Below are 12,866 nucleotides of genomic sequence, written 5' to 3'. Positions count from 1 at the left end.
ACATTTACCTATAAAGTTTGATCAGGTTTTTGTTTTTCAAAATAAATACAGGTCAAAAGTAGGACCACGTTTATGAAGTGATCAGACTGTGTTTATTCCTTTGCTTTGTTATCTAAAGCATGTCGATGATTTGTTGTACTATCTCATATTCTCTCAGTCAAGCTGCAAGCCCACGAGCAGGGTAATGTCACCACAACAAATATACTGTAAAGTCATCAGTAGCCAAGGTGAAACACTGAAGAATGCATGTTGTACAATAGCACTATAAAACAATGGCGACTGCACTTAAACACATGCAAATAAAACCAGGTGAGTGGTAGTAACTATACCACATATAAACGTGCTTTATATTCTAAGATCTTAAAACAGGAATTTAAAAGACACCTTAAGCATGAATAAGTAAGAAAATAAAAGTCTCATACGATCTACATACACTCAATATACGATATTGCAGTTAGAACACAGTATATACAGGACATTTTACAATGCAGCACATCAGTATGCTAACCAAAGATAACATGAACCCATCAGTCGAAATCAGTGTCGTGCTGGTGCCTCTCATTCCAGAGTCAGTTTTACCTCAGTGAGCCCACTGTTCTTCACTTCACTGTAATATCAAAAGTATTTCACAAAATCCTCTGTACTATCATGGTTGGTTGGTTGATTCAGTGTGCATGTGTACACCAGTCCATTATATTTGGGAATTTTGCTCATACTAGATGAGTCTGCAGCACTTGTTCCAGTGTTCAGTGCTAATGCAGAACATATTTAGCCCTTTAATATAATTTTAGGGTCTGCAAGTTGGGGTGGTGGATGGACATGTGCCACATCTGAGATAACCTCTAACAGGAACATATTACCCTTAACCTTACCATCTTCACCTCAAAGGCTAGTTCTGCCCTAAACACCTTTGAATCTATGCTCTTGATCACTTGTTCATTTTAATCTTAATCAGCTTCCTCCTGTAACACTGTTGCATGTTTGGATCTTGCATTCTCTTTCTGTCCCTAGCATTTAACTCCTTGACCAACAAGGACAACCACATAGGGTTTGATGCCCAATCCCAGCCAACCCCCAGTTTACTTGAGACACCCCATTGTCCGAATGATGTGTAAACTCTTCAGTGACATGTGCCAAGCTGTTGGGAAACTTTTTAAACTAATCATAACAACCCTGAAGTGATGTATTTAATATATTCTGTAATTTCCCAGCCTGGGATCAATAAAGTATATCTATCTATCTATCTATCTATCTATCTATCTATCTATCTATCTATCTATCTATCTATCTATCTATCTATCTATCTATCTATCTATCTATCTTTACACTTTTTAAATAAGATGATTTTTAAAGTTTTTGGGCTTGGGTGACGGTACCAAGTATTTTCATGTCGAAAGGCTCAAGTCATGTAATCATACATCATTGGTATTTTGGTCCCGTTGCACATGTTTTTGAATTTGTCAAATCTAAAGTCATCATATCACATCAATTTGTGAGTGTCTGACTTGAGTCATGTTGCTGTAACCATACAATAAGCATTACTTATGACCACACACATAGAGCAGAAATAAAAGGAAAAAAAAGTCTTGGCACTGAACACAATCTGTGGTTTTGCTGAATTGTCCAATATCAAATCACATCTGACAATAGGGTTTTACAGGTACAGGGTTTTGAAGGCCAACACGATATTCAACACTGAATATCAATAGTGGGTTTGGTGGTGGTGTTTTTGTGTCAATACCTTAAGATATTAAGAACAAGAATTCAGTGTGTCTACCAAACTTTTAAACTCATCAGTGTGGAAAAGTCTTTTAACCACCACCATTGGACACTTAAACACATGGGACACTAACACCAAACTAAAGAAATTCTCTTGGAGTTAGCAACTCTTTGAAGCAAGGTGACATACTGTACCCATTTAATGGTAGGAACAGTCAGGGATAGATTAAAGGATAGTTTCAGTTTATTACAAGTTTGGGTCTTGTTTTTTTTTTTCAGTGTTGGCTATCGTTTGTATCACTTAAAATGTTATTGGTCCTTCATTTTTGGTGCACTTACTTTGAGTGTTACCAGCAAATAAGGTGGTTTGGACAGTTTGACTAAACCGTTATCTAATCTACACACTGTCTGATTGTCTCACTTCATGTTCAGAAATTTCAACAGTGAGTAGAAGTAAAGGTCATAATCATGAAAATTAGACCTCATTTGCTTATTCATTCATTCATTCATCTTCCATACCGCTTATCCGTCAGGGTTTCAGGGGGGCTGGAGCCTATCCCAGCTGACTACTAAGCGAGAACCCCATTTGTTATAAAGTAGAATTTTCCTATAACATTTTTAGATCGGTCATTTTATAAAAACACTTTTGAACAGTTATACAAATAAATAAAGAAAACTTAAAAGAAAGAAAGTATGTTTGTAAGTTAGCTGTTTTATGTAGCTGTTGATATGACGAAACTCACTTATATCAGCAGTGGATGACAAGAGTGGCTGATATCTCATATCTAATAAAGGTCAACACTGGCAAAACCAATACCTCAGTCTAAGTTGTGTTTACAGGAGAGCAGTGGTGTGCATTCTGCAGTAAACAATGCACCTTTACCAAATGTTGCTGAAACTAAATGTTCAGTTTTTGCAGGAAAGTCAAAAACTCCATTTGATCCACAAAGTGAATGCTTCATATTAGGCAGTTGGGTCCAAGTCACAAAATAAAGCACCCTCATGCTTCCATCCTTTTGAGGCTCTGTTAAGTTTCCTTTTAGAAAGGGAAAGAATCTGACTGAAGCTTGTTCCATTTACATATATGCAGTTCTTGAAGCATCCATTCACAGATGATGTCTTTGTTCAGTCTCATGTAGCTGATTGGTTACAACAAACTGGATTGTGGTTACAATTGCTCACTACCACTAGGTGGAGTCAGTGTCATGTGAACATGACCCACAGCATCTCTGTTTGTACATATCCACATGGCACAGCTTCAGTCTCTTCACCACGCTGCAGTACTGGGTGGTGTCTTTGCATTCACCTGCAAGGGAACAAGACACTCCATGCAATTACCAAGGAAGAACTACTAACGAAAGGCTAATTTAGTAGTTTGTCCCCCTAATTGAGAGTGCTGTTGATTACATTAAGAAGGTAACCTTACTAACTGAGAATGTGGTGATATACCTTGATCAATTTGTACATTTGAATGCTTCCAATTTATATATTTTGATGAATCGTGTACAGCAGGTCAGCCAAACATACACAAATGTCAGATGTCTGTATGTGTAATTGTAAATTACAGGCAAGCATGCAGAATTAGTGGGGCATTAAAAATAATGAAACTGACTGTTTTAACAAAGGTTGCCTGTTGTAGTCTCAAAGGCACAGACACACTTACTCCCACAGGTGGTGGTATTACAGTGCTGCCAGGTGGAGGGCTGCTGGAGCCAGGCACAGTGCTGGTAAGCCAAAGTCCTGCCACTCCTGCGATGAACACAGTCCACTCTGCGGGACTGGAAGCCACTCCCGCAAACTACCGTACATGCCCGCCACGCACCAGGACGCCATTGGACATAACACAGGTCAGAGGAACAGTTGCGTACTGATGCAGGCCTGAAAGAGAGAAGTTTTAGCTTTGTCTTTGTGCTATGCATTCAGTGCTCTGGCACTATTTCACTTTATTTTCCATAGATGTCCTAGGATCTATTTCACAAAGCAGGGACCTTCAAACAAATAGTTGCATGCCCATATGTACACTGAAACAGTTTTTGATTTAAGTGTGCCACAGTGCCCTTGCAATATGACTACACTGTAAATGGTCCTTATTCTGTGGAAAAAAAACAAAAAAAAAAACATTCTAAAGTTGAACCAAAACAAATGTGAGTCTGAGCAGCTTGAGTTCAACAAAAACTGCATATTTATAATTTGTTTGAGTGTTTTAAATAAAAACCTATCTTTGTATTTCTCTGGACTATGTGTTAGACATATGACTGTGGATTTTTCCGCCCCCCTCTCTTGAATTTCCCACAGGATCAATAAAGTATCTATCTATGTATCTATCTATCTATCTATCTATCTTATATTTAAATCAGATTAAGAAGGGATCACTTTACATCCAGTATGGAGAGGAAGAGCTCCAATCAAAAATTTTCAGTACACACAATGTGAACATATTCTTTAATTGAGTGAATATATTCAACAACCAGCTCTGAAAGAATGTATTTTAGTGTGTGTGCATACCTGTCGCTGAGTGCACAGTCTGTGTGCAAAGAACCATTGGCATGTTGGCAGATGACAGATCTCCTTTGCACAGTGGTGGTGGGGCCTAAACACCTCCCTGAACACTGAAATTCAGTACCACTGAGTTTACATTTAACAATACCTTTTCTACAGTGTTTAACATATACACCTGTTCAGTTCAATGTTTAAATGTACCTTTCCCCATGGACTGGTCACCCAGATTGCACAGTTATTGGCAGTGCACTGCTCTTTCTCTGCTGGCCGGCTTATCTGCTCACAGGCAGCTGCTCTCAGAATCCTCACTACTCCGCTGGAATCCAGCTGCTGACATGACACCTGCCTCTGTTTCCAGCCACCGCCACACGAGGCTGAGCACTTTGACCACTCCGATACCGACCACCTGAAAAGATGACATGTGGCAAGACACACACCGACAGAGGTAATGATATACGGCCAGTAATTGTAACCAGGATTTGGTAGCTCTCATAAAAATGGTGACATTAGCCTGAAATTTCAAATGATCAGAAAGTTCCAGGACTTTGTCCCTTTTATAAAAACAATAATCTTCACATCTTGGACAGGGAGAACAGATGGTTTGAGAGGGGGGTGAAGGAAGCAGTCTATGTTCATCTGTAACAGCCATCCCTCAACAGAGGAGGTCTGCGCCACCACCCGTCAACCACCTGCACTGCAGCCTTAAAATCCCTCCCCAGGAACCATGTGACCCTTACAAGTCACATGATGAAAGGGTGGGTTGACGACCCATTTGATGAGCCACACTAGGGCTATGGGTGATCAGGCGAGGCGACTCTAATGACTCACATGATGGCCCTGTGTGACAACGACCCAATCAACCCCCTTGCAGTCACATGTTGGCTGGGAGGGTCTACCACCTGGATTTAATACATGGGACTCCCAACCAGTTAATCAGAACTTCCTTTAGAATGGAGGGTGAAATGTCTTTGTTTTTAAACTATGTCCAGTAGCCCCAACTTAAGCTCTTCTACGTAATAATGGGTCATTTCTGTTGCAATAATGACTTAAGCTGGCTCTGCATGTGGAAGCAGGGTGGGAGGCTGACTGATGGGCTGTGTGATGGGCAGTGCCGTCGCTCCGCACACGCACATAATGCACAGCGCGTAGGGCGCCAAGTGCCTGCGGGGGCACCAAAAAATCAGGCTTGTGAAAAAATCATCACCAAAGGCTAGATACTGGTGACAATATATATAGAAAATAAAGCATATTACTATGTATAAGACATACAAAAGCAACATAGGCCAATTTGCTCGCAAAAAAGGCAAATCTCCTTTGCGGCCCACTCTCCAGTCTCCTCCTGGTGCCCCCCTAACCCACCTCCCAGTGGTCTGTTCCATTATGCCTCAATCTCAGTTTAAGTTTGGCAGACACTTGGTTGGACATGGCCTCGAAAAGGCATCAAGAGTCAGGAACGGAAAAGAGAAAAAAGAAGAGAAACCGAGATGATGCTTAGCTTGCAGGTAAGACAATGTTTTAAATAAAAAATGTTCATTTTGTAGCCCTTGCCTCCATGTCTATGTTCATGCCAGGCAATACTGCTGCTACTGTCAACAAACTTTGTAACGTTAGCTCCTACTAGCCATGTTCAGACTGTGCTAAAAGTGTTGCAAAATGATTGATGCTGGCTAGCTATTTACGCTGTGGATATGAATATGGATATGGACTATTGAAAGCTATTCATCATGGCCACTCAACTGTTTCCAGGTAACGTTAGCAATCAGTGGATAAGACTATCAATCCTTCCTCAGGTTGCTAGCTAGCTATGCTATTTCTGATTAAGCTTAACTTGGGGCTTGCTACCGTCAGAGGTGCAGTCAAGTGTCGTTACCCCATTAGCTAAATGTACTTTGCATGATACTGCATTTCAGGATATCTATAAAGACGCATATTTATTTATGCAATTGCCCTCTCATTTACATGTAAACGGTTCTTGTCGGTTTTCAGGTTCATAGGCCAAGGGCGACATCTGTTGGTGAAACTGTAATATGAAAAGAATCAATCTTACAGTTATGTAGATTTCCTCCCCTTCATATTCATATCAAATTATGTACAGAATTTTCATATCGTCCCTTATGAAACCTAAATAATAAATGTAAAATAGAGTTTTGAATTTTGAAATGTACCAGAGTGGATGACGAATAACACAATTCTGTCTGTGTGTCACATACTGGTAAAAATGTATATTTTTTAAGAATATATATTTAAATGCTGTTCCGCTGACAAGACATAGTACAATGCAACCAAAGGTGAGGTGGGTATATTAACATTTCTACTTAGAGTTTTGATCCAAAAATCAAAAATGTCATATGGTGTGACTGGGAGATGGGAGAGTGAGAGCATATGAGTGCCCTCACAAATAAGAGCATATTTCCAAATAAATTATAAATGTTTGATAGTTCTACAGTACACATAAAATAATAATGTGTTATCAATAGCCACATAAAGTGTTGATGTCAATGCATGTCAAAACAAATTCTGTCCAAATACATTTTGTCCACAAAATGGTTGTCATATGGTGTGACACTATAATCTACAGTTGCAAGAAAAAGTATGTGAACCCTTTGGAATTACTTGGATTTCTGCATAAATAGGTCATAAAATATGTTCTGATCTTCATCTAAGTCACATCACTAGACAAACACAGTCTGCTTAAACTAATACCGCACAAAAAATTATAAGTTTTCATGTTTTTATTGAACACAACATGTAAACATTCACAGTGCAGGGTGGAAAAAGTATGTGAACCTTTGGATTTAATAACTGGTTGACCCTCAATTGGCAGTAATAACCTCAACCAAACGTTTCCTGTAGTTGCAGATCAGACCTGCACAACGGTCAGGAGGAATTTTGGACCATTCCTCTGTACAAAACTGTTTCAGTTCAGCAATATTCTTGGGATATCTGGTGTGAATCGCTCTCTTGAGGTCATGCCACAGCATCTCAATCGGGTTGAGGTCAGGACTCTGGGCCACTCCAGAAGGCGTATTTTCTTCTGTTGAAGCCATTCTGTTGTTGATTTACTTCTGTGCTTTGGGTCGTCCTGTAGCATCACCCATCCTCTGTCGAGCTTCAGTTGGCGGACAGATGGTCTTAAGTTTTCCTGCAAAATGTCTTGATAAAGTTGGGAATTCATTTTTCCGTTAATGACAGCAATACGTCCAGGCCTTGAGGCAGCAAAGCAGCCCCAAACCATGATGCCCCTTCACCATATTTCACAGTTGGGATGAGGTTTTTATGTTGGTGTGCTGTGCTTTTTTTCTCCATGCATAGCGTTGTGTGTTCCTTCCAAACAACTCAATTTTGGTTTCATCTGTCCACAGAACATCTTGCCAGTAGTGCTGTGGAACATCCAGGTGCTCTTTTGCAAACTTCAAACGTGCAGCAATGGTTTTTTTTTGGACAGCAATGGCTTCCTCCGTGGTGTCTTCTGATGAACTTCACTCTTGTTTAATGTTTTACTTATTGTAGATTTGTCAACAATAATGTTAGCATGTGCCAGAGATTTCTGTAAGTCTTTAGCTGTCACTCTAGGATTCTTCTTCACCTCATTCAGCATTCTGCGCTGTGTTCTCACAGTCATCTTTACAGGACGACCACACCTAGGGAGAGTAGCAACAGTGCTGAACTTTCTTCATTTGTAGACAGTCTGTCTTGCCGTGGACACATGGACATTAAGGCTTTTAGAGATACTTTTGTAACCCTTTCCAGCTTCATGCAAGTCAACAATTCTTGATTGTAGATCTTCTGAGAGCTCTATTGTGCGAGGCATGGTTCACATCAGGAAATGCCGCTTGAGAACAACAAAATCAAAACTGGTGTGTGTTTTTTATAGGGCAGAGCAGCTTTAACCAACACATCCAATCTCATCACATTGACTGGACTCCAGGTTGGCTGACTCCTGGCTCCAATTAGCTCTTGGAGAAGTCATTAGCCTAGGGGTTCACATATTTTTTTTCCACCCTCCGTTGTGAATGTTTACATGCTGTGTTCAATAAAAACATGAAAACTTCTTTTGTTTTTTTGCAATTTTTTGTGCGGTATTAGTTTAAGCAGACTGTGTTTGTCTAGTGATGTGACTTAGATGAAGATCAGAACATATTTTATGACCAATTTATGCAGAAATCCAAGTAATTCCAAAGGGTTCACATACTTTTTCTTGCAACTGTATAGTGCAGCTTTGAGATCCTTCCCCAGATGTTTTAACCTCCATTTGCAACTTGCTAATCAGTCACACCTTGCTAATGAGACAACAACTTTCTAATAAGTCACACCTTGGCTCATGACCAAAACAACTCACACTTAAGACCACCCCCAAAGTGACAACCCCAGGTCAAATACCTGGAACTCCCCTTCAATCTCAGAAATGAAGAAGCCTTTCGGATGAGATGTGAAACGTCTTCAACAACCCAAAGATTCTAGAATCGCTTCTAGCCCTTCAACCACCATAGCCCAGATGACTGAGAACCTACATTGATATGCTCACTGCAAATACAGTCTATAAAATATATGTAAACGGACATTAGTGTTCCTTTTTTCCATGACTCAGCACAACTATTTTTTGTGCATCAACCACATAATGAAACACTGCATATTTAAACCTCACTGGATTCTCAGGGAGATGATTGCGATGGATGTTGGGTTCAAAATGAAGATAATTTCATTTAAGATTAGGAAAAGATACTGCATATTCACTTCACCAAACACTCACAACATATAATGTAATCTGATTTTGGTTGTATGTTAGAAGAACATTCCACTGCATTGGGTGGTTTTTAATTTTTAATTTAATCATTTCTTACTCTCCAGCATCTGACCTACTCTGATGATCTGCTTCCACACATAAGTGACTTTCATGTCTACATGTAAGTGTACCTGGGAGGGCAGTCTTGTCTGTTGCAGGGAACTGGGATGCTGTTGGGTTTTGGTACATGCTGACACATGGTGGGCTGAACATTCTTTCCATCCAGAGTGACACACCGAATTTTCCGCAGCCAAGTCCCTCTGTTTCCACAGGAAGCACTGCATGTGGTCCAGTTTCCAAAACGCCACACATATTCTACAGACGCAAATGTAAACCACTCAGAGTCATAGGACCAAGGGTGAAAGAAAATGATTTCAGAACACCTTAGGGAAGGAAAGACATTTTTCTTGATAGTATTCTTGTATAGACATGACATACAAATAAAATTTTCACCAATGATAGCACTAGAAGAAAAGTAAAGGGATTAAAAAATTTAAAAAAAATTCGTACCATGAGAAAATGTGCCAAATCTCATGCCAATATATTCAACAGCAGTTGAATTATTTCCAGTTGGCCCAGTAAGTGTGGACTAACCTACTGACATTGCCATCCCTAAAAATATATAAATGTCACTTAAAAATATCATGTCATTTGTTAAAATGCTTAACTTTTTCAGGGACTCAAAGTTTTCTTTTAAGGCTGAACAGACCTTGAGCCAGTGCTCAAAGGTCCACCTGCTATTCTTTTGGAGCAGGTAAAACGTGTACCTCGGGTTTTGGATCATTACTGTGAACTATTCACATTATCCTTCTTGAACACTGTAGATTAAAATGTTGGCATTTCTACTGTTATGTTGATGACACACAACTCTACCCACCAAGCCTTCAGTGGACCCCAACCAATCTGATTGACTGCTTAAACTATATTAATGCTTGGATGACCTTAAAATTAACTCTCCTCAGTGCCTCCCCAGGTACACTTCAAGCCACAAAAACAAAGCCAAGCCAATTAAACACGCCCTTGCTGAGCTCAAAAATCTCAAAAATTTTATAATAATAACAATAATGTTATCTGATTTTGTAAAGTTTCCTTTGGTAAATTGGATGATGCTAATAATATTAATTATTACTATCGTTGCCATTAAATTATAAATAGTAATATTCATTACAAGTATTTTATATGATGGTAGTGTTTACATCTCTTTTTATGATAAAACAAACTGTGACTATGTGAAGGTATAACATCTGCATGCAGATCAACTTATTTCTCACCGTGTGTATGGACGTATATCCAGGCGGAGAGTATTTGTCTAGTACTGTTGATCAGGGTCTGGCATCGGTACCGGCCTGAGAACTTCCCCTGGAGTGTGCTGACCTCAAGGACACGGCCTCCCACCAGCATCCTGTACTGGAGACCCTGACCCAGAATCCGGGTCTGGACTGAACCTAAAACCTCTTTCATGGTCTGATTGTTGTAGTCCCATTGCACTGGCAGTTTGTGGTCAGGAACTACTGGACAACCTGTTGAAAGATGTGAGCAGACTATATGTTAATATTTAGCATTCTATTGAAAATACTCAATAGGAATTCCATAGATTTGTTTACATTTGTTGTCCAACTACATATATTTTAAAAAATCCCAGAGACTTTTTGGGCTCAAGAAGGTCTGATAAATTGCCTTAAGCGTGTGTCAGTTGCAGCTGAAGACCACAAGTCTGATAATGAAAATAATCTGGCAGCATGAATTTAGAAAAGTGAGACATTGCTAACCTGCTGCTTACCTCTGCTTGAGTGCTTGTTGCCCAAGGTCACATTAGCTGCCATTAGCATGACATCAACTGAGCTGATGGCACTTGAGTCCTCCATGTGCTGCTCTGAACTTGCACAGTTTGAGACTGTGTAAAATCTTAGTGAATCAGGAGGTAAATGTACATTTAATTTGTGCCACTGCCTTAGTTTTGCCCAGGTCTTGTACAAGGTCTCATACAATTTTGAAGTTTTTCAATTCAATAATTGAATAATTGGGGCAGTCGTGGATCAGCGGTTAGGGTGTCGGACCCGTAACCGGTGGATCGCTGGTTCGATTCCCCGTACCGGTGTCCATGGCTGAGGTACCCTTGAGCAAGGTACCTAACCCCCACTGCTCCCCGGGCGCTGCACGCGGTCGCCCACTGCCCCGGGTTTGCTGTGTGTGTGTGCACGTCACTTGGGTGGGTTAAATGCAGAGCACAAATTTCGTTGGAGTGAGTTCCCTCCAATGACAAAATATGTCACTTTCATCTTTCTTTTCAATAAGAGACCATTAAGCCAAGTTAATTAATTTTCACATTTAATTCGCACTTTTTATTTAAAAGATGATCCAAATAATGTGAAATTCATTTAAAAGTTCAGTTCAAATTCATCTGAATCCCCTTATGATCTTCATGTTTAAACCTTTTTCCATAAAATGTACTAAACAAGTGATCGCCTTATTAAGGTGCTTTCACATTAAAATGTCAATTCATTGAAATCAAAAAACATATTTTCTCACAAGCCCCTGGTGGCATTTCTCCATGCATTTTGAGTTTGTGTCCCAAGGGTTTGGAGACATCTATCGCTGAGATTCTCTGTCTTAGAGTACAACCTTGGTGAATGTGAATGTTTAGTTTATCTACTCCTGTGCAAGCATGAGGATGTACAGGCTGTGTTCATATCAATGCTTGCGTTGGTAGGCTACCTATATGTAGACTGTCTCCAGGTTTAATGAAGACACTAGTTCCACGGCGTGATGCCATAAGGACCCTTCTACTGTTCAGTTCTTGTGAGGCTGGAACAACCCTGCTTCCTCCAGCAGGGTATGGACCTGTATACATGTCCACAAACACATAAAAAGGTCCCCAAATTATATTTCAGTTTCTAATTATCTGAGCACACATGCTTTTATTTGTGATACACAATGAAAAGTTATGTGCAGTGTGTGAACCCACCATAGACCTGCAGGACAGTGGAGGCAGAAGCCTTTCCTATGGCATTAGCGGCCGTGCAGTAGTAGATGCCTTGGTTGTGCAGAAAAACATTTCTGATCCACAGTGAGCCAGATGGCAAAAAAACAGCACCTGCATCTAATTGTCCATTCTTCCTGTGCCATGTAACTGTGGGCTGAGGAAAGCCTAACAGGGAACACAGAGGGACCAGGGATAAGTTGTATTAACATTTTGGATTGCAGACCACATATGAATGTGGAATTATCTACTCTATACAGGGTATCAATAAACACAATGTTAGAGTACCTTCTTAAAAATCACAGATTACAGTAATATCATTACTGGGTAATAAGACAGTTAAATTACTTATGATATAATCATAATTAGCAATATGACGAACTGTTGACCTGTCCATGGTGTGCCCTGCCTCTTGCCCAGAGTCAGCTGGGATAGGCTCCAGCCCCCTGTAACCCTGCACAGGATAAGTGGTGACAGATAATGGATGGATATATGGATAGCTGTAACTGAAAATGGTGAAATAGAACAACAAAAACCTAGAGAAATTACAACATAGCTATAGTACCTGAAGCTACAAAACAGGCATGCATATTCTTTCTAAAAAACAATTATAAAATACAGGGAATTAGTGATGCAGTTTTGGGACACAATGTCATATCCATCTGACAATTAAAAAAAGAGTGTCCTCATAAGCAGAATGCAAAATTCTCTTATAATAACAGGTCAGTGAGGCTCTCCCTTATATCAAGTTAAGGTATTTTGGAGGGCACATGATACCTGGAAGGTCAACATGTTACATCCAAACATCCATCCATTATTTATCTCTGCTTATCCTTTGCAAGGTCGCCAGCCACATGGGGGCTGGTGCTGATCCCATCACAGTGC

The 12,866-nt window shown here is 40.0% G+C and overlaps 2 protein-coding genes across 2 annotated transcripts in view; both read right to left on the bottom strand.

Moving 5' to 3' along the window:
- Window positions 1-1,956: 1,956 nt before the first annotated feature.
- Window positions 1,957-11,138, bottom strand: LOC124058306 (ADAMTS-like protein 1). Its single transcript, XM_046387442.1, has 7 exons — window positions 10,782-11,138; window positions 10,273-10,521; window positions 9,133-9,316; window positions 4,420-4,624; window positions 4,225-4,328; window positions 3,383-3,597; window positions 1,957-3,025 (listed from the first exon to the last, which is right to left on the bottom strand). The coding sequence occupies exons 1-7, from the start codon at window positions 10,864-10,866 to the stop codon at window positions 2,907-2,909; spliced, it is 1,161 nt and encodes a 386-aa protein (XP_046243398.1). The 5' UTR covers window positions 10,867-11,138; the 3' UTR covers window positions 1,957-2,906.
- Window positions 11,139-11,316: 178 nt separating this feature from the next.
- Window positions 11,317-12,866, bottom strand: part of adamtsl3 (ADAMTS-like 3) — a 188,923-nt gene continuing 187,373 nt past the window's right edge. The window contains exons 25-26 of the mRNA XM_046387226.1: window positions 11,967-12,149; window positions 11,317-11,842 (exon numbers count right to left, since the gene is read on the bottom strand). Coding sequence (XP_046243182.1) covers window positions 11,688-11,842; window positions 11,967-12,149 — 338 coding nt within the window. The 3' untranslated portion in view covers window positions 11,317-11,687. The remainder of the gene's footprint in view (window positions 11,843-11,966; window positions 12,150-12,866) is intronic.

The sequence above is a fragment of the Scatophagus argus genome, chromosome 1 (genome assembly GCF_020382885.2).
Source record: "Scatophagus argus isolate fScaArg1 chromosome 1, fScaArg1.pri, whole genome shotgun sequence".
Taxonomy (NCBI): domain Eukaryota; kingdom Metazoa; phylum Chordata; class Actinopteri; family Scatophagidae; genus Scatophagus; species Scatophagus argus.
This window is presented reverse-complemented; position numbering and strand designations above follow the sequence as displayed.